The 20,835-nt window shown below is 36.1% G+C and overlaps 2 protein-coding genes, 1 long non-coding RNA gene and 1 other non-coding gene across 10 annotated transcripts in view; 3 read left to right on the forward strand and 1 right to left on the reverse strand.

Annotated features, from left to right (window-relative positions):
* LOC147560639 (uncharacterized) overlaps positions 1-6,904 on the reverse strand; it is a 58,895-nt gene extending 51,991 nt beyond the window's left edge. For 2 of the 6 annotated variants that reach the window (XR_015235402.1, XR_015235406.1), the window contains exons 1-4: positions 6,801-6,904; positions 6,634-6,691; positions 6,132-6,205; positions 5,689-5,753 (exon numbers count right to left, since the gene is read on the reverse strand). This is a non-coding gene — a long non-coding RNA (uncharacterized LOC147560639). The remainder of the gene's footprint in view (positions 1-5,688; positions 5,754-6,131; positions 6,206-6,633; positions 6,692-6,800) is intronic. The other 4 variants (XR_015235403.1, XR_015235408.1, XR_015235407.1 and 1 more) reach the window with 2 other exon arrangements.
* Positions 6,905-10,423: 3,519 nt separating this feature from the next.
* Positions 10,424-11,762, forward strand: LOC147560645 (uncharacterized). The gene has a single exon (XM_086664442.1). It carries the CDS (start codon positions 10,466-10,468, stop codon positions 11,261-11,263), a length of 798 nt encoding a protein of 265 aa, XP_086520568.1. The 5' UTR covers positions 10,424-10,465; the 3' UTR covers positions 11,264-11,762.
* A 701-nt stretch (positions 11,763-12,463) lies between these two features.
* Positions 12,464-12,537, forward strand: TRNAE-UUC (transfer RNA glutamic acid (anticodon UUC)). Its single transcript has one exon. It is a non-coding gene; the product is annotated as a tRNA-Glu (tRNA).
* A 444-nt stretch (positions 12,538-12,981) lies between these two features.
* On the forward strand, positions 12,982-20,032 carry LOC147560647 (DEK domain-containing chromatin-associated protein 3-like). 2 transcript variants are annotated; one of them, XM_086664441.1, is made up of 12 exons: positions 12,982-13,255; positions 13,807-14,488; positions 14,614-14,647; positions 16,410-16,489; positions 17,340-17,393; positions 17,546-17,656; positions 17,881-17,961; positions 18,064-18,147; positions 18,266-18,701; positions 18,861-18,955; positions 19,284-19,314; positions 19,644-20,032. In XM_086664441.1, exons 2-12 carry the CDS (start codon positions 13,862-13,864, stop codon positions 19,796-19,798), a joined length of 1,788 nt encoding a protein of 595 aa, XP_086520567.1. In that variant the 5' UTR covers positions 12,982-13,255; positions 13,807-13,861; the 3' UTR covers positions 19,799-20,032. The 2 variants fall into 2 exon arrangements, with proteins under 2 accessions (XP_086520567.1, XP_086520566.1); XM_086664440.1 differs by having other exon boundaries at positions 13,860-14,488.
* The last annotated feature ends 803 nt before the right edge of the window (positions 20,033-20,835 follow it).

Consider the following 20,835-nt stretch of genomic DNA (forward strand, 5'->3'; position numbering starts at 1 on the left):
TGACATCATCTCTCTAAGACGACTCGTGGACTCTTCAAGAGTCTCCTCATAATAAGGCTCACTAGTGTAGTTCCATGAAGACTCTTGATAATAACTCCCTCCGTATATACTAGGATCATACCTGCCTCTAAAGTCATTGGTCTCAGAATAGTGTGGAATATAAGGTCTCTCATACATATTTGGTGTCGGACGATATCCATCACTAATCTGACCATCTCTATACATCTGTCGGTATTCTGCTAGTGTCATACGAGATCGATCAGGTTCAGATAGTCTATTCCTCTCACTAATCTGATCATCTCTACACATTCGTTGATAATCTGCGAAGGTCATACCAGGTCGATTAGGCTCAATTGACCTATTCCCCTCATTAACCCGTCGGTATTCTCCTAGGGTCATACCACGTTGGTTAAGCTCAGCTCTACGCAACTGTTGGTATTCTCTTAAGGTCATATCAGATCGGGTAATGATGGAACTCTTCAGCTCAAGGTCATCATCATCATCATGGAATGACCAACCGTTAGAATAACGTGCCATGATCTCACAATGTTCAAGGAACAACACACAAGCTATAAATGTAAACTACCAACCAATTACACACAAGTAGAAAGAAATAGATAGAATACGATACTAGCGAATGCTCCTCTCATTTCGTTCTTCCTTATGATTCCTTTCTTTTCCTTCGCTCCTATGTTCTTTTTTTTTCGGCTTTTTCCTTAGAGTAGTTCCTGAAAATAAGAAAGAGTCAGAAACTACGAAAATAAACAAAAACGTCTAAGTTAACAAATAACACTAAACTAATGAACAAAACAAACAATATCCAAATTACTAAACCTATCCCCGGCAGCGGCGCCAAAAACTTGATGGGCCTAAAAAGTTACCTAAATAGGTTTCCACCCGCAAGTATACGGGCGTCAAGTAATAGTTCCGGTAAGACCGGTTCGTTCCTCAGAGACTAAGTTAAATTAATTCTAACCTTAAAACTATTGAGATTTAAAATTGGTTTTGATGGTGATAAAATAGAATTAAAATATAAAACTCAAGAAAAATAAATAAATAAATAAATATTTCGATATTCAGAAAAAGGGAACCTAGGGTTTTCGAATCCGTTCTCCTAACAATTCTAAGGACAAATTAATTTTGGTCTAATTTGATAGTTCTTTGTATAACTCAGGTTTGCAGTCCATGAACGGTCTAAAAACCCGGAAGATATTATCGTTAAAACAATAAAAACTGTAATAAATTTATTATTAGAATAGTTATTTAAACTTCATCTAAACCCTAGATATAAAAGACTTAGCTACTCATGCTAGAAACGATAAATATTCGAAGTAATAGAAGAAAAAGATGAAAGAAACTTACTTTTCTGCGATTTTCCCACCAAACAGACCCTTAAGGAGTTGATTTCCTTCTGTTTTTCCCGAGAATCTGCCAAACGCACCCTCTGGGAAAACGATTTTCTCGTCTTCCCGAAAATATTTTCCTCTCTGGAAAATAATTTTCTCACCTTCTTCAACCTCCTGTTTCTCTCTTTATCTTTAAGTTTCTTTCTCTTTTCTTAATCTTTCTGTTAATTCTCTCTCTCTATCTCTCTCACAAAGACAAAGTAATTAAAATCAAAGAGATATAAAATTGAAATCAAAAGTTACCTCCATTAAAGCTCTCGGGTTTCTCTCTCTCTCTACAAAATTCTCATATTAATCTCTCTGTCTCTCTCTATCTCTCTTTCTCTGTAATCTCTCTCTCTTTCTCACTAAGAAGAGAAGATTAACAAAGCAAAATCAAAAATAGAAAAAGAAAATCAACACTTCAAGCTTCGGTTCTATCTCTCTCTTAAACCCTAGAAAACTAATTGAAGAAGATGAAAGTCCCCCTTTTTCCAGATTTTCTTTTCTTTTATCCAAACTCTTGAGACATAAGAGAGGGGTGCTTATAGATTTCTCCAATTCTTTCTTAGACTCTTGGCCTTTGGGCTTTGGACTTTGTATTTCATTAGCAACCAAGGGGTGCCTTCAGTATATATTTCTACATTTCTAATTTCCAAAGTAGACAAAATGTCCCTCGACTTCTTTGTTCCATAACTTTTCCGTCCGACCACCGATTCGACTTCCGTCTTCATCGCCGGACTCACCATTGACTCCACTTTCCATTGAACCTCTGATTTCACCAAAATGACCAAAATACCCCTGGTGCTATTTTCCTTCCGATCTCTTCCACATGAGACGAAAATGTGACGAATTGCTTCGTTTTATTCCGAATGTAATGCCAAACTCCAAATAAGCTTCCTAACAAGAAAAATACATAAATTATTAGAAATAAAACCCGAAACGAACTAACTCATCCAAGTTAAGTGATCTCAATGTGGTATTTTAACGCCACATCAGTAACCTTATGCTTGATGGTTGACTTTTTCTAGTAGGATTCATATAATCCCTGAGTGTCATAGGTTGATTTTCACCCATGGCTTGGTTCAAATTTTCACCCATAGTGTCACTCAAAGAGAGATTGGCTAGAAGATTACTTAAATGTGTTTCTCTACTGATGAAACGACCTCTCTTATCACGATATCTATCGGGCATAAACTAGAGCCCAATGACCAAGGATATTCTCAACAAAGCTTTTTTTTTTTAATTGAAAACCGAGGAATCACTACGAAGACCCTAGAGGAAAGCAAACACAATCAGTCTGACTCCACCAAGCAACCTAAACAGAATCTAGACAGACAAGTTGGTCAGATTCACCCTAAAAATCTAGACAGCTCCTACTTCGTTACAAAGCTTGAACTATAATTGTTATGAGGGTTACTCCGTCAAAGTAATACGGTCAAACAATTCTTGGTGAGGACCAACGATGAACGTTGTGATAGCCGTCCAACCTTCGGTAGCGTTGCCTCTTCTCGAGGTGACCTTTTAAAGAATTGATTAACACTTTCCTTTGAGGAATGCCCAAATAAAAATTAAGTCCCTGAATTGTTTCAAAGATCCTATGAGCTCGACACCTTAGGGGCTGATGTCTAAATCAGATTTTAGTTTTTTTAGGTGAGGTTTAGGATCGTGAATGTTGTTACCTATTTGGGCAAGAGAACGGTGATGAAATCCGTCTCCTATCTTTTAATTGGGTTATTGCCCTTACTAGAATGCTTATACTAAATAATTCGATCAAGCAATTAGGCACACAAAACACACAATTACCCACTGACAAGGGCTTCGTGGGTGATTAGAGAAATTACCTCGCGTTCAAGACGGGCGATGACCCTTGCAGACGACCCGGACCACTCTCCCGTGAGTGTTCGAACCCGAGGCTTCGTTTTGGTTTTCGGTTACAGTTTATAAAAGCCCTCCAATTTAGGGTCAAAACTTTAATACCAAAATAAAACTAGAAAGTCTAAAAGTCTCTCTCTCACCAAAAATAACAAATAAATACTAAAAATAAAATGTAAATTTTCCTTCTTGAGCTCCTCTCCTTGTTGCGCCTTTTCCTTCGTTCCTTAGCGTGCTACACACCAAAAATGGAAAAGCAAGTCAAAGTGTCCAAAAATAAAAACTTACCAAAAATAAAATTTTCCAAATATAGAAATAAGATAAGACAAATTCAAACTTAGTCCCCGGCAGCGGCGCCAAAAACTTGATGGGCCTAAAAGGTTACCCTAAATAGGTCTACACCCGCAAGTGCACGGGTGTCAAGTTGTAAAATTCCGGTAAGACCGGTTCGTTCCTCAGAGACTAAGTGAAACCTATTCTAAGACTTGGAAGTAACTTGGTTTTTGGTTTTAATGAGGTTTTGGTAATAAAATAAATAAAATATTAAAATAAAATTACGGAAAGAAAATAATTACAAATGATACAAGGAACTCAAATGGGGGAGAGCCTAGGGTTTTCTGAATCCGTCTTCCTAACAATTCTAACGACAAATTAATTTGGTCTAATTCGATAGTTCTTTGTATAACTCAGGTTTTCAGTCCATGGACGGTCTAAAAACCCGGAAGGTATTATCGTTAAAATAATAAAAACTGTAATAAATTTATCGAAAATATAAATACTATGACTTCATCTAAAACCCTAGATAGGAAAATTAGTTACTCATAGGCATTATGTAAAAAGAATTGGAAAATAAAGTAAAGAATCGGAGAGAAAACACCTTTTTCGCTTTTTTTTTTCTTCTGCGCAGCCAAACAGGACCTTAGGGAAAATTATTTTCTCGTCTTCCCGGAAACGATTTCCAGGTGAGAAAATAATTTTCCTTCCCTGGTTTTTCTTCTCCTTTTCTGTTTTCTCTTTATTTCTCTTTCTATATTGTTTCTTTCTCTCTCTAAACAAGCTATGAACACTCTCTAATGTTTATAACCGAGTGATAATAAATAAAGAAGAAGATGATAATGGATTTATAAATTTGATTCAATCTTTCTCTCTCTACAATATCTCTCTCTCTCTCTCTCTCAACTCTTTCTATCTAACTCTCTCTTTCTCACTAAGAGAGGGATTAAAAGAAGAAGAAGAAGAAAAGAAACAGAAACAAAACACTACAAATTTCTCACTCTCTCTCTAGCTCTCGGCTTCTCTCTCTAGCTCTCGGCTTCTCTCTCTACTTCGTTTCTGTCTAACCCGAGAGGACCCCAAAGATGAGATGTCTTTTGTCCCAGCTGAGTCTTGCTTATATAGAGAGAGAAAGAGAGACCGAATCTCTCCTCCATTTCATCAATCAATCTCTCTCCACTGTTTTTATTCTCCAAAAGATAGAAATGAAAGAGATAAGAAAAGAAAATATTTCACCAATCTCTCTCTCTAAATTTATCCCAAAACTTCCAGCCGGTTCCTCCTAAATCAGAGATGGATTCCCTTTATTTTCTTTCGATCTCTTTCCTTCTCGGTTTCTTTCAATCTATTCAAGATACCAATCTTCTCACTTCCTATAATCACTTCGATTTCTTTCTGTTAGCTCGTGAGAAGAAGAAGGAAACATATACCAGAATTAAAGACCGTTTAATGAGGATTGATATGCTGCTTCGCAACCGAATGTAGGTTTGGTGGTGGAACATCTTTAAATTAAGACATGTGCTGGGAGATCCTCTCAGCCGTTAGATCTGGTTGGACGCGCAAAGAAAACCAGTGGTCCCGAGAAGTAACCAAAAGTGTACCGAAACTTTACATTGAGCTATCGGATTTGCGCCATGTGTCCCAGGCCGACTTGGTCAACCCTCCTTGTCCTCAATCTTTGACCCGTCCTAGTTTTCGCATCCGGTCTCCGATTCGACTTCCGTTTTCGGCCACGAGTTCGTCTTCGACTCTACTTTTCATCCGAGCAACAACATTTCGTCAAATATCCAAATGACCAAAGTGCCCCAATGAGTGTCTTTTTCTCGATTTTATCTATTTTCGCGCTCAACTGCTTAGAATACACCTGGACAAGAGAAACAAATAGTTCATGAGAGTAACGGCTCGAAATGGTCTAACTAGCCCAAGTTAAGAGATTCAGATGAGTCATTTTCATGACTCATCAGCAATCATCATAAAAACAGTTCGAAAGCATTTCTCATATCGCATCAAAACATTTCAAGCATATTTCAGTTCATCACATAAATCGAGTTTCATGCTACCTAAACTCTAGTTATAATGGCGCATATATAACTGTATAATCTAGCATATTCATTATCTATAAAACCATGTTGGATAAAGAATTCAGAACCCCTACCTGGCGGTACTTCAACTCCGCCGAAAGCGTAGCATCATCGTCAACGATAAGCTCCGGCTCCCCCTCTACCAAACCATAGACAAAAGAAATATATGTTAGGTTCTTTGATAAGAACCGTGGTATACCATAAAGAGTAAATAAAAGAAAACAATGACTATACGAACTAAAAGAAACTCGTAAATTTTTGGAAGACTTCGAGTTAACCGAATTCCGATCAATCTTCTAACTTCATAACCATGCCCAGTCGGGGTCGATCAATCACTGTTTGAACTGACTTATAACCTTAACATTTAGTCATTAGATGTATTCCCCAAAATCCAAGTGAATCGCCTTTGAAGTTTGCAAAAAATACGAACAACAAAGCAGAATTTTTCCTAACTGCACACTGTTCGGTAAAACAGTCATAATTCTTTCGTCCGATATCGAAATGACTTGTACCATACCTTTCTGGAATCGTCACAAGACATACTACAATATTGATGAAGACTCAAACAGCATTCGATATCTCGATGACCAGCTACAATAGTAAAACAGTAGGCAGTTTTCAGATTTGCTGAATAGCGCATTGTTTAGTAAAACAGTCTTAACTCTCTCGTCCGATATCGGAACGACTTATACCATACCATTCTGGAAAGCTAAGATCATAATCTACGACTTTTGTGTTTTGATAAAGTCCGTCCAAGTAACATATAAAGCCCAGAAAGGCTCGGACAGTAGACTGAAATTCAGTCTCGCAAATCGGCGTTCAATCGATAATTTAACCCAAATAACTCCTCTCTAACATTGTTTAAATTCCAAAATCACCTAATTCCTAACACATAAACCCTAAAATTATATGAATCGTGAAAAACCCCCAATTTCTAATCATTAAACCCTAGAATTAAGAGTTTTGACATGAAATCATCTAATTAGTTAATTAAATCACCAAAGTTGTTGAATTCTTACCTTGATTTAGATGGATATCATAAGAAAGACTTTCATTTGTTGAATCTCTTTCCAATTTCTATGAAATTCAAAACCAATTACTCCATTAAACCCAAACTTATAAAACTATAATACTTTAGAGAGAGATAAATGAAAATTCTTATGAATAAACCATTATGATCACTTACCTCCAAAGACAATCGAATTTCCCCCTCAAAAACCACCAAAAATTCTCTTCAATCCAATTTTTCCCAAAAATGAAACCCTAGGTTCAGTCGAGCTGAGAAGATAAGGAAGAAATCTGAATTTTGGTTTCTTCTATTAAATCTGACGAATTTACAGTTAAGTCCCTGTTTTTGGCCTGATTGCAAAAGGACCTCTAAATTGTACTCTTTGCTGATTTAACCCCTCTTTTGACTTGACCCGAATGCCAAATAGTCCCTAAACTAACCTTTTAAAACACAGGATGTTACATTAGGCCTATATAAAGAGGGTCTAGTAGTTGTTTCAGTCATTCAAGTTGATCAATAAAATTCAGTATTCTAGTTTAATATTATTAGTTTTGGTTCTACAAGTCTTAAGACGGAGATCTAGCTAAAGGCTTTTTCTCGGTTTTAAAAGTTTTAGACGGAGTTCTAATTCTTTTCGAAATTTTCCGCTGCGTTAGTTCGCATCAAGAGCGATGAATTGCCTGGTTCGATATCATTTTAGAACACATCGATGGATTTGCCAAAGATGCATCTAAAGTTGGTTTTAAAAAAATCATATTATTGTTTTTCCTATTTGTTATCAATCAATATGGAGAGATATTATCATGGTAACATTTTTCAATTCAAGTTCACCCACGTAGAGATTACAATGAGTACAAGATCAATGAAGAGATATCAATTTTTGATGGATATTTAACTATAGAAGAGTTCTTCGATTGGCTAGATAAGGTTGAACGGCAAGTCAATATGTCGACTACTATTTTGAATGAGCAGATAGTTAAAATTATTGTTTCTAGACTTAAAGGGAGTGATGCAGATTGGTGAGATCAATTACAACATCTAAGAATGAGACAAGGAAAGGCACCCCCAGAATTGGTCGTCTATAAAAGAGAATCTGAGAGATACGTTCTTACCTCCTGACTATCAACAACACTTGTTAAGGATATACCAAAATTATAGACAAGGGTTGCATTCAGTGGGTGAATATTATGAGGAGTTCTCGAAATTGGCTCAAAGAAACCATATATAAAATTTTACTGAACCTGGTAATGTTTTAATAGATCGATTTCTGAACGGATTAAAATTTAGCTTGAGATGTAGTTTGAGAGAAAAGGTGTGGTTAGTTAATTTATGGACTATTCAAGACGCATACAACTTGGCCTTACAAATTGAAGCTCTGGAACGGGAATATAGGAACTTTGACTTTCGAAGGGAAGAACAACCTCACTTAACTATAAAAAAGGTAAAAACAACTCCCTTAGATAATATTGAACCACCACGAATTGTCACCATAGACAGTTCAAACAATATTATTCATGAAGCAAAATCCGACGTTATTGTGTTTAAGGATAAGTCTCCTAATATCAGCTTACATAATGAGGAAATTGTTTCAGAAGAATTAATTCAGGAAATTGAGTTAAAAGAAGTTGTTCCAGAAATTGAGTTAAAGAGGGTTGTTAAGAAAATTGAGTTAAAAGAAGTTGTTCAGGAAATTGAGACAAAAGACGTTGTTCAGGAAATTGAAGTGGTTCAGAAAATTGAGTCAAAGGAAGTTGATTCAAAAGAAGATGAGAAACTTGCAAGTTAGACTTTCGTCCAATTAAATTTCCTTCATACGAAGATCCGTTTTCACAACTTTGCGAATCTCAAATTGTTTCACATGGATTTAAGAGTAACTTTATTCTAAAGTCTTCATCGAGGTTCATAATTTTCAATCATTATACTCAGGATCTGTACAAGTTTATTAGTGGGGTGAAAAGGGAGATTGAGTCACGTTATGAATTGTAGAGAGAAACTTTTTCGGTGACCTAATAAAATCTTCAGTCAAATCTGAAAGTTTGGTAATTCCTATGCATAGTTCACGAGAAGGATATATCAAGGGAGTACCAATCAAGATAACATTCAAGTCAATTAGTAAACTCGATGCGAGTTTTTTTGTAGTGGAGGAGACTAATGCGGGGAGATTTTCTAAAAATCTTCGATATCCTTATATCAAGTTATTTTAGTAGTTTCATATTTCTTTTTAGTAGAGAATTATTAATTTTAGCAGTTTTATATTTTAGGAAGCCTTCTAGGTTTTAGATTCTAGTATTTTATTTATTTAGAATTTGTTATTAGAATTTGATTAGGTTTAGGAAACTAGTATTTTATTTTATTAGGAGTTGCTATTTGAGTTTGACTAAGATTAGGAAACCCTAGGCCTATATAAAAAGGGTCTAGTAGTTGTTTCAGTCATTCAAGTTGATCAATAAAATTCAGTATTCTAGTTTAATCTTATTAGTTTTGGTTCTACAAGTCTTAAGACGGAGATCTAAAGGCTTTTTCTAGGTTTTAAAAGTTTTAGACAGAGTTCTAATTCTTTTCGGAATTTTCCGCTGTGTCATAGACTGCCTAAACCCCGGATTAAGTAAAGAGGATGTAAGTTTGGAATGCCAAGCCCTAGGAACCTGTTTCAGGCCATAGATAACCTTCTTCAATCGACACACATGTGTTGGGTAATCTTGATTTTGAAACCCCTTTGGTTGAGTCATAAAAACCTCTTCCTTCAAATCCCCATTTAGAAACGTCACGAATTCTAGATAGAAATTTTATGTAGATTACTGTGATTCGTATTTTCGATAATTCAGATCTACTAAACACCGAATCAAGGCATGCATAACTAGGGAGAGATAACTTAGCAATCTCTAGTCTCTCTTTAAAATTCTCCCTTTTCTCTCTCTATAACTCCTTCTCTCCATCTCTCCATCTCTCCATTTAAAATTTGGGATCCAATTGTCAATGGATTATGGGTTTCCATTTTAATTCAGATTGCATGAGATGGTCAAATTGTCAAATTATAATGGGTTCAATGGTTTTTTTGGACTGTGGGTTCAATGGTTTAAGTCATTTTTGTTTCAGAGAAGAAGAACCCTTAATAGGGAACAAGTTTCTCTAAAATGGGTATGCTTTGATTTTGGAGAAAAGTTAGTTAAAAGAGAACCAACTCAAGATTAAAATTTAGGGTTTTATCAAGAACCCATATTTGGGGGAGTTGCAAGGGAAATCAAATTTGATTTTTTTTTTAATGGAGAGTTTGAAGGGAAATTGCCATGTGGTGAGCTAAGATGGCTGCACATGGCTATCGTGTTTTTCAAGGTTTAGGTTTTTGAAAATCGATACAGAGTGAAATTAGAATACCATTGTTCTGATTTATCCAAGAAGAATCAGTTGCAGTTTTGCAGAGGAAGAAGACCCCTTATTGGTTGATTTACATATAATTTAAAAATAAATAACCACTGTTTTTTAGGAGCTAATTAGGGAAATGTTTAATGTGAAGAGATTTTAGAGAGATAAAGTGGGAAATAGCTCTGTAATTTCAGATTACAAATCTGATTAAAACAGCTCATTCTTTTTCTCTGTTTAAGCTCTGTTTCCCTCTAATATAAAAGGGTTTTACTCATCATCTTTATTTCCCAATACTCTCTCTCTCTCTCTCTCTCTCTCTAAACTAACTTTTTTTTTCTGCTCTTTAGGTATTCTTCAAGTGCATGCCAGTAGAGTTTACCTGCAGTTACAGTTCCATTATACAACCCATCCAGCATCCTCTCTCTCTCTCTCTCTCTCTCTCTCTCTCTCTCTCTCTCTCTCTCTCTCTCTCTCTCTAGATGAAATGTGTTGATGGTAATTCCTACATTTCTGATCAAATTATGAGAGGAGAATCTGAAAATCAAATGTGTTTATCTTCTTCTTTACACTGCTCTGTTTTTTCTAGTCTACTACCATCTTCAATCCTGTTTTCTTTTACTGCTTTGATTTTATCTAGTACTATTCTCTTCTTCAAACTCACAAAGAGATTACCAATTGCTTTTGATCAAGAAAACAATCTAACAAAAGATAATGATGATGAAGAAGTTCTTAGATCCATTACCCATGAAAACTTTGAGATTTGTGAAGATATTTTTCAGGAACCAGAACTAGAAATTGAGGATTTAAAACCAAATGAAGTTGGTATGGGTCTTGATGACTATAAGCTACCCAAGTTATCAGATTACTTGTCTGAATCTAAAAGTGGTGATATTTCATTTAGTAGTGAAGATTCTGATCATGATTGGTCATATGTAAATGGTGGGAGTCAGTTTCCCATGTTCTCCGATGATTCGATTGCAGATGATGATAGTCTTATTGAGATTGAACTACTTGGAGGCCATTTTATTGGTTCTAAAGAAGAACAAGGTATTGATCAAAATGAAGTAAAGGGCAAACACCACTATAATATTGGTTCCAAAGAAGACCCAAAGTTCAATTCCCAAAAGAATTTGGATGAACTATTTCAAGAACAAGTATTTGGGCAAGATCTAATTGACCTTTTAAGAGACCTTAATGAGATGAATGAAGAAAATTTGATTGAGATTGATTTATCTATGGGTTCTATCAAATGTTCAAGATTCGAAATTACAACTTAAATTCATCAATGGTCAATTCACTCTCAGCATTCGACTCAACCTTAATCAATTAGTCTCAGAATTCGAGTAAGATTAAGGGTAAAACTCTATAAAAAAGGGAAACAATTTCCTACTTTTAGTCCGGTTTTTAATCTAGTAGGATTTGATGTTGAAGAAGATTAAGGTATTAGGGTTAGGGTTTCTCACATTTTGGGTAGATATCTTTTGTCTTGGTTGATGTTGGTGGGTGTGATAGGGTTGTCTAAGTGATCTTACTTTTTTTTAGTTGACCCTCACTTTTTTTCCTTTAAAATCTTAGGATTCTTAAAGGATGCATCATCTCCTTTGTATACATCTAAACGTATTAAAGTTCTCAACTTTATACATGTACTTCTATATTATATAATGTGTTCCTTAACAAAAAAAAATATTATATAATGTGTTATTATTGTACCTTCCTCTCTATAAAGTATCAAAAATCTCCTATGAAATTATGAGCTTGGGGATAAGATTTGTATTGTAACCCACTTGCATTTGCTTCTTAATCATGTCATTAATTTTTTTTCCTTTTATTTAATGGAGTATTTTTTTCTCAATGTAAAAGATAACAAAGAGAGATGTTTGTCACAATTAACATGATTTTTGACACTAAAAAATGATAGATAGTTGGTATTTCATGTGAAGACAGTAGACTGTTGATATAGATTATCATTTGAAACAGTTAATGTAGTAAAAAGTTTAACTAATTTTTGCATCTCATTTGAAAAATCTTAAATTTTACCATCGAAGTTGTATGTTGTTTCTTTGAAAATGTTCGTACTCTGGGTAGTAAATTAGTGTGAAGTCTCAATTTTCATGTTAGCCTTGGTAAGAGATATCCTTCAAGATTTATAAGTTTGGAGTTTTTAACCCCACTACTTACAAAAAAAAGAGCAAAACTGTTCGAATGCACACAATTTCTGAGAGAAAGACGAAATCAAGGGCTAAGATTTTCTCGCTTTCTTATATACAAATTTAGAGAGAGATGGCCCTCAAATCAAAGTTATTGATTTTGGATTTTCTGCCCAGCAGTTCCCCAACATTTTCGATATTGCAACGGGCGAAGCTCTTTCTTTCTCTAAAAAGTGATAGTCGACGGGAGATGGGAGCAATAAACAAGAGGGCTCGTATACAAAAAAAAAAAACTGACAACAAAGGTTAGGACTTCATTCCAGACAAAAATCCATTGTAGTCCAGCCCGGTTAGGATACCTGGCTTTCACCCAGGCGACCCGGGTTCAAATCCCGGCAATGGAATTCGTTTTTGGCAACTGTTTCTATCCAATGGTTTTGGGGAAGGCGCCTTTAGCACTTCCGGACTTAAGATGAATGAGTTAAGTTGACTTTTGAGTGGGGTTATGGTGGAGTGCTTGGGCCTAGTTTAATTTTCATCTTGATCAAAGACTCATCCTCCTCCCACTAATATAATAAGATCAACAAGTAGTGGTGTGTTTCAACAAAAGAAAAAACACAAGTAAAGAGGGTTGGACAATATAAGTTTGGACGGTTCCAATTGACACCACTATATGGGACTTTATCAGGTGATTAAGTGAATTTTTGCAATAGAACACAGTATATCTACTACTCTATATCTAAAAAAATCAACAATCTTCATGTTCAAGTCAACTCTTTCCCTCTCTTAGAGGAGTTTTTAAGTTTATGGGCGGACGGTTATATCCTACTTAAGTCTACTTTTATGAAGTAGCGGACTCACGACAGAGTAAAATTTCATTCCACCCATTCCATATGGCGTGGGATTAAAAGTTCCTAGTCCGGACCACAATGAGCCCGTTGAAAGCGGTCATTCGGGTCGACGAGGGAAACCACAAGAAAAGTTCCCTCTTTTATTGACTCTAGTAGTCTAGAGTGGGAAAGAGAGAGAGTGTGTGATTCAGACAACACTTCGAAGGTGTTTGAATCTGATTTCCAGCAAATTTAGGGTTTTCGTTCAATTCGAAGCTCAGGAAGTTCTTCAGTAAGTTCAATTCTAACAAATCTATCTTAATTTTTGTTCATCTTTCGTTTTTTGTTTACCAGATTTCATGAGTTTCATGACAAGCATAATTCACTAGGGTTTCGTTTTCTTTGATGAGATTTAGTTTCCTCTTTCTCTAATCAGTGCTTAGGTTAAGCTTAAGTTTCAGAATTTCGACTTTGTTCTTCCTTGACTACATCTATTGATTTATTTGAGCTCATACAGAGATTATTAATGGCGGATGTCCTACTTAGATTTCAATTATGCTTCTAAATGTTAATATTTGTTTATTCTAAAAATTAAGGGTTTCTTTGTATTTTAAACTGTACAAAGTTTGTAGCTGTTTTTTGTACTGATCTGTTCTTTGCATGCATTTGGGGGAAGCAAAAGATCTCAATTTTCGACTAATTACCCGTCGAGTTGACTTTCTTATCTTAAACTTTTACTCTTTCTTGAAGTAAGTTGCGTCCTAAACATAAAAGTACTCAGTAATTTGGTTTAAGGGCGCGTATATTTTGCATTGCTTATTGAGACACTTTTTTGTGTTGTAGATAGTTGTGTTTTTAGGATTTAGTAGCACAGAATACTAAAAAGTGAAATTTAGGTATGGTGGAGGAAGAGACTGTGGTTGAAGCTGTTGGGGAGGCCGTCAATGAAAGTCACCAGCCTGAGGAGGTGGAGAAAACTATAACAGATAAGAAAGATGTAGAAGAGAATGGGGATAACGATATGGAAGATGTTGAGAAAGAAGATGTGGGGAAAGACATGGAAGTGGATAAAAAGGAAAGCCCCGTGAAAGAGACGGAGCCCGATAAAAAGGAAATTGAGAAAGATCAGCCTTCAAAAACTGATGAAGAAAATAATTCCGAGGAAGAGAAGGACGATGAAAAAGAAGATAAACATGTGAAGGCCAATGACAAGAAGGATTCAGTGGAAGAGAAGGTGAGTGAAAAAGTGGAGGAAAAGACTGAAGTTAGCAGCGATGAAGAAGAGAAGAAACAGGAAAGCAAGAAAGAAGAAGAAGAAGAAGAAGAACCAAAGAAGCACAGGAGGAGGAAAAGTTCAACCGAAAAAGAAGAAACTGAAGAAAGGGAGGTGGGTGAGAAAAATGTCAAGGAACCAGTTACTCCCACTGTATTTTCACTTGATCGTCCTGTACGCCAGAGAAAATCTGTTGAGAGGCTGGTTGCAGTTGTTGAGAAAGACACAACCAAGGGGATACGCATTGAAAAGGTATTAGTCTTCTCCTCACTCCTATGGTTTCTTCCATGGTTTCAGTTTTACTTCCATATCATTGTTCTCTGAATGTAGGATGTGCTAATGAAACATGGTTGTTGTTTAATGTCGCAAAATTGCAGGGTCGTGGTACCGCGTTAATGGATATTCCAAATGGTATGGTTTGGACATCCTTCTTACTCTTAGCCCCTCTTATCTCCATCTGTGAATGCTTATCGTGCATGAAATACATAAATGATTCTCTCTGTTTGCACTATCAGGTTGCCTTATTCTTTCATCAGCTTGCTTGACTTCATTTTTCTGGTACTTCTGAATATAGTAACAAAAGCAGTTGCATAACGTAAATGTTGCATTAGCTTTGGTTGCGCGTCTCTGTCATTGCAGTGTACCTGAATGATTGAGATACTGAATCCAATTATTGTTCTTGTTGGTAATGTTAGACACATATATCGAGACAATTTAAAACCAAAAGAATTTATCTGTAGAATATTTGTTCAACTTATTTTGCCTTTATTTATAAGTTCACATGACTGGAGAATTCCCTGATTTGAATCTGGTAGTAATTACAATATTTTGCTATATTATGGATGGGTATTTGCCTAGAGTTTTTCTTATAAGGATCAAGGATGCTTGTAAGTAGTTTACCATAGTAATGAGCAGTTAACTGTGAAGGACATAGAAAGAAAGTTATACGGTGTTAGCTCATCTAGAGTGTAAACCAGTGGAACCAATCGAAGGGATGACATTCTTCTCAATTAATCGTCCACCCGGAGAGAGACTGAGACATATTTCTATTTAACTGTGTTTAGGAATATGGGACTGCGACAAATCAATATGGAGAAACCCACTATCAATTCTATATCTGAACTCAAAAGAACCTAATTGCTACACTTTAGTTATGGACTATGAAATGCTGGCCAAAATTGTATTGTAGTTCAAGTAAAACAACTATGAACCTTGATGAACAAGGAAACCTGTAAGAGTGATTCCATTTGATGAGGTAGAGGTTGATACTGATTGGCATATTTAGAATTTTAAGTTTGGTTCTTCAAGCTCAACAATGCGGAGGGTTGTTAGAACAAAGTCTTTGTCATAATGGAGCTTTTTATCATGAAGGCATAGGACGGATGACTCCAAAATTGAACTCCAATTCTCAACCAAATCACCACTAATTTATTGTTTATTAAGGGAGAATAAGCCCAAGTTCAGGTCAGATAAAAACTTAAATAAGTGATAACTGTAGGAATGTAGAAATTAGTGCGAGCAATCAGGACCATATTCCAAATTAGATGAGAAACGTAGAAGTGTCCAACTTCAGAGTGGATCTCGGAGATCTTTTTCAGCCTAAACTTTATCTAAAAGCTCACCTCATTTTCTTTGTTAAAAATTTGAAGATGAGGTTGGGGTTTCCTTTTAAGTTTTAACCTTCTTCTTACATGCTTGTCTATTAAAAGGCAACAAATTGTTGTATCCTAGCATTGGTGCTATTTGGTTTAGCGACATGTATAGCTCATGGATTAGACATGCTCAATTTTGAAAATACAAAAATGGAAACGAAAAATAACTAAAAGGAGAAAGTTAGAATTTAAGCATTTATGTTTTATTTGTGTACGTACTTTCTAATTGTAGTTACTTTTGATTAGTAAATTACAATATGAACATCGCGAGATCTCCTTGTGATGAAAGTTTTCACTGGACACGTGTCCAGTTGATATTATTTGTAGAAACAACAGGAATCTCTTGGTGATAACACACGCCAAGCAGCTATCTTTCTCTTTTTGAGTTTCATCTTAGTTTACTTTTAGAGTGGGGTTTTGAACTCTCGCTATGGCAGTGTTGCCTTCTTATGGTTTACTATATTTATGGAAATTTAACGAGCTAAAGTTTTCTTGCCTGCTATGTTTGTTGATCTTCTCAGTGGCCTACAAGCTAACAAAGAAGAAGACGGATGAAACGTTTAAAATGCTTCATGTCATTCTTTTCGGGAGGAAAGCAAAGGTAATTGATTTTATGGAATAGGCTTCTTCATTAGGCAAGTCTGTTTTCAATCCAAACCTCTACTTTCGAGTTTTGGCAATATCAAGTCAGTTTGAATTTTTTAGTTTGGACAGTGTTTATGTTGCAATTTCCTTTAATGTTCTGCATCCCAGAGTAACCTTTGTCCGAGGTCTTTTTTGTGGATTTAAATGTAACTGATCCTTTTCGCAATCCTCTCATTATTACCTTAAATGGCTCGTGTAAAATTGCAAATTTTTCTTCTAATTGCTCTTTTGTGGTATGATACTGATGTGGTACCTTACCACCACAAATGCATTCTTAAGCACATTTAGGTTAGTAAAAGTTATTGGAATCTTTGGTGCATGTCATTAACATGTTTCATCCGCAAGCAGTCTGACTTGTGGACACTTTTGTTCCTCTTGTGTTGGGGTCGGGCAAACCAAATTGATGCATTTTAGACTCTATTCGATCCCTGATGTTTAGCGCGAATTGAATTGTTTGAATTCATTCGCATTTAAACAAAAAATTTGATAGTTGAATTATAATAGACTACTATGGCAATTCTTTTGGGGAGTTATCTGTTTTATGAAGTTAAGAGTACTCCATTCTTGGTCGAAAGCGTGTGAAGAAGTCTATAATTGGAATTGATTAGGTGTTGCTTTTTCGCTTTTTTGATGGGTTTATGGGGGCCTTGACGCCTTTATTGAAGCTTAATTTTGGTTAGTGGATGCTTTTGTAAAAAACTTTGTCATATTAATGTAGAACTTGAAGTGGCGTGGTGGTTCTGCCGGGTGGTATATACACCCAAACCATGCAAACATCAAAATTGATATGTTCTTGTTTCTTGCAGGAATTCAAGAATAACCTTTCCCAGTTTTCTGGCTTTGCGTGGCATGAGAATGAGGTAAAAAGAAGTTCATATTCGACCACTCAAGTGTCGTCCTTGCTTCTTGTGGTGTCCAATTGGTTTGTTGTTCTGATATAATGATGTAAAATTGTTAATTACATACAGCATCTACGAAAGCATCTCCTAATACATTCACTGTATTATTGCAGGAAAAGCAAAAAAGTAAGATCAAAGAGAAACTAGACAAGTATGTTAAAGAAAAGCTGTTGGAGTTCTGTGATGTTCTGGACATACGTGTAGCGAAGGCTACTTCAAGAAAGGTTAGTTGATCACGTCACAGTACATGTATTGGTGTCTTGAAAAATTGCTAGTGAAGATGGTTAAGTTTTCTAATCAGTTAAAGTTACTATTGCAAAATCCCAAGGAGTTTTAATCCAGAAACGGTTAATTATCCTATTTGTCAAATTGATATGCTTCTTTTTCGTTTCAGAGAGCTTAAAGAAAATCATGTCATTTTTATTCTCATGGTACCTCCAATATGCAGGAAGAGATTGTGACGGAGCTTCTGGAGTTTTTGGCGGCTCCTCGTGCAAGGACTGATGTCCTACTAGCAGACAAGGAGCAGGTGTGTTCGCATGGTCTGAGCTCTCGAGATTATATCAAGATGCTCTCACTTTTTCTTTTATTGTGATGTCTCGTATACTAGTTCATTTTTATATTTTGTTAGTTGAGTAAGGGAACAAAGCGTAAGAGGACCAGCACAAAAGTTGCATTAACATCTGGAGGCACAACTGCTAAGCGCTCACCAAGGGTATCTCCTTCTATGCTTTTACTTTGAGGATAGAAATTGCTCTATTTCTGTTTTTGTCCTTCAAAAAATACATGAAGGCAGTTTTATTGGCTAATATCCTTGGATTTATGGACAACAGAAAAGAAGAAAGACTGATGATCCTGCAAAAGATAAAGAGAAGAGTTCAAATGAATCAGAAGAGGAGTCTGAAAAGGATGAGAAAGAAAACGAGAATGAAGCACCTGATGCTTCTGAGGATGAATTAGATGAGCATTTGGAAAGCGAAGATAAGGAGGATAACTCGGAAGAAGAAACAGTGAAGCAGAAAAAAGTATCAGTGAAGCCATCGGCAGAGAAAGAAGCTTCTGGAAAAACAGTCTCGAAGAAAACTGCAACCCCGAAGAAAGATAATGCCATTAGTTCACCCAGGAAATCAAAGAGCTCTAAGGGTGTCAAAAGTGATACAAGTCCAACGGTCTCGTCGAAGAAAACGAAGGATGTAGAGACAGTTAAAAGGAAACGAACAACTCCATCGAAGTCTGCTACCAAAGAAAAAGATAGCAAGGAGAAAGCTGGTAATATATACAGTACGATATTCGTTTTTTTGTTCTCCTTTTGATTAATAGCAACTGCTAAAAGGAGTCTTATTAGTTATTTCTGATATCCAAATAGATGGAAGCAAAAAAGCAAGTAATAACCACATTTCATATTTCTTGTCTTTTTTCTTTTTCAAGGTAAAAAAGTGGTGAAGTCTAAAGTGAAGGATCCATCCGAGGATGAACTAAGGAACGCGATCATTGATATCCTGAAAGAAGTTGACTTTAACACTGTAAGCCCCTTCACGAATCCTTGATGTTATTCTAGTTACTTCCAAAGTTAGTGGAAAGAGCTTTCCTGGTAAAACATCTACTCTACCCCCGTGATCTATGCCTGGTAGCACTTGGCAGGATCTCCAGACACAACCATGGTGAACAATTAAGTTCACACAGAGAGGTCGTCTTGGACCAATTAAACGATGCTGACAGAAATCGAACTTCATCTATTATCATTTATTTGTTCTTCATTTCTTATGGTTCTTAATTTCGTGTAGTCCGAAAATAACATTTTACTTCAAGTTATAATCTTTGTTTCTTGATTCTTCTGTTTTTTTTCTGCAGGCAACATTCACCGACATTCTCAAGGCACTTGGTATGTTCTCTATATCTCCATGGCTGATTAATCTTTTAAGTAGGTCACAAATGGTAACCTAGCCTCTTATAAGTTGAGGCTGAAAAGTGCACGACAATCTAGTAATGGTTTTTTTCTTAGACTATTTACACAGTTGGGGTATTTTAGCAGTACCCAGCATGCTTATTAGACGGAATCGTCAACCGTAAAAAGCCCAATAGAAGCCCATGTACCTGTGGACTTGACCTTCCCATCTAGAGTTTACTCAAGATGCAGGATCAGATTTTCCAATGGCAGCATCGTACGGTGTTCCATAAGATATGTTTTTAATTTCAGTTATGTGTTTTCAGCTAAGCGTTATGAGGTAGATCTTACACCTAGAAAGACAGCTATAAAGACCTTGATCCAGGAAGAGCTCACCAAATTAGCTGAGGAGGAGGACGACGACGATGACGAGGATGAAGGGGAAGAAGCTGAACCAGAAAAGGAAGAGGTGAAAGCTTAAGTTTTAAATATTAGAAGGCAAGTTATAAGGAGCTGGTGTTAGTAGTTTGAAGTAATGCAATCATTGTACCTTATTGCCTATAAGAAGTAGTTGATGAAGTCAAAATTACTGTTGTAGTTATTTTGTTGTGTTTTCTTGCTTGGGTTGGGTTGGGTTGGGGGGGACTGCTCGCTTTGCCATAGATCAGTTATGTAAACATAAACTATAGATCTGTAACTATTTTCTTCTTTCTTACTTATGCTGACCCTCCATGTGTGTGTTTAAGTTTAGTAAGTGGCAGGGCTTTCTACATGGGTTTGTGAAGCCTTGGCCGAGAACAAAATCCTATACAAAATGCGCTTGAGCTTGTGTGTGAAGGAGAGACAATATCTGTATCTGCTACAGTTGGATCTCTCACAAACAAGAGGAACAAGGATAAGCAATCTTAAGCTTTGAATGACATCTTGAGCTTTTATCTTAATTAATAATTTGAGGACATAATGAGCTTTTAATTGGGAGTGTTTTGCTCTCAAGTACTACTCCTTAATTAGGGAACACATTGAGGTTTAATTGGGAGTTGAAAAGGAGGTACAAGAATCAAAGATGACCCACCCATCATCTGCCGTCCGGCGCCACCGAGAGGAAGATCCAAACAATGAAAAGAGGTAGTGACCCAATAAAAGTTAGTGGTGGTTCCCTACCCACACCAAAAAGCATACCCAATGAGCCACCCTTTGATGCTGACTTGTTTAAAAGGACCCTTTGAGATACCCCTTCTCATTTATTGTGTACATATTCGAACTTAAATTTTTACTAATACGAGTTCGGCCAGACAGGCCAATCGAATTTGGTCTAGTTGAACCAGACATCTCTGAATGAAGTCGGTTGACGACTCGGTTTCAGTACATGATTCAGCCTAACTGCCAATGATTGGTTTGTCTTCAGCTTTCTTAAATAGTCGGCAACCCACTGGTGTTCACCCTTATTAAGAAGTGATATCTCCTTTTATGTTGAAAAATGGTCACTATAACCGTTGTAACTTCATAAATACATTTCTG

This window comes from Eschscholzia californica, unplaced genomic scaffold (genome assembly GCF_041429995.1).
Source record: "Eschscholzia californica isolate CP2 unplaced genomic scaffold, dmEscCali1.0.p SCAF_2, whole genome shotgun sequence".
Lineage (NCBI taxonomy): Eukaryota > Viridiplantae > Streptophyta > Magnoliopsida > Ranunculales > Papaveraceae > Eschscholzia > Eschscholzia californica.

Bases quoted from the DNA above. Each gene is read 5' to 3' on its own strand.
- LOC147560645 (XM_086664442.1), top strand. From the start codon at position 10,466: ATGAAATGTGTTGATGGTAATTCCTACATTTCTGATCAAATTATGAGA.
- LOC147560647 (XM_086664441.1), top strand. From the start codon at position 13,862: ATGGTGGAGGAAGAGACTGTGGTTGAAGCTGTTGGGGAGGCCGTCAAT. The intron at 17,962-18,063 runs GTGTGTTCGCAT...ATATTTTGTTAG, and splicing joins TACTAGCAGACAAGGAGCAG to TTGAGTAAGGGAACAAAGCG. The intron at 19,315-19,643 runs GTATGTTCTCTA...ATGTGTTTTCAG, and splicing joins CGACATTCTCAAGGCACTTG to CTAAGCGTTATGAGGTAGAT.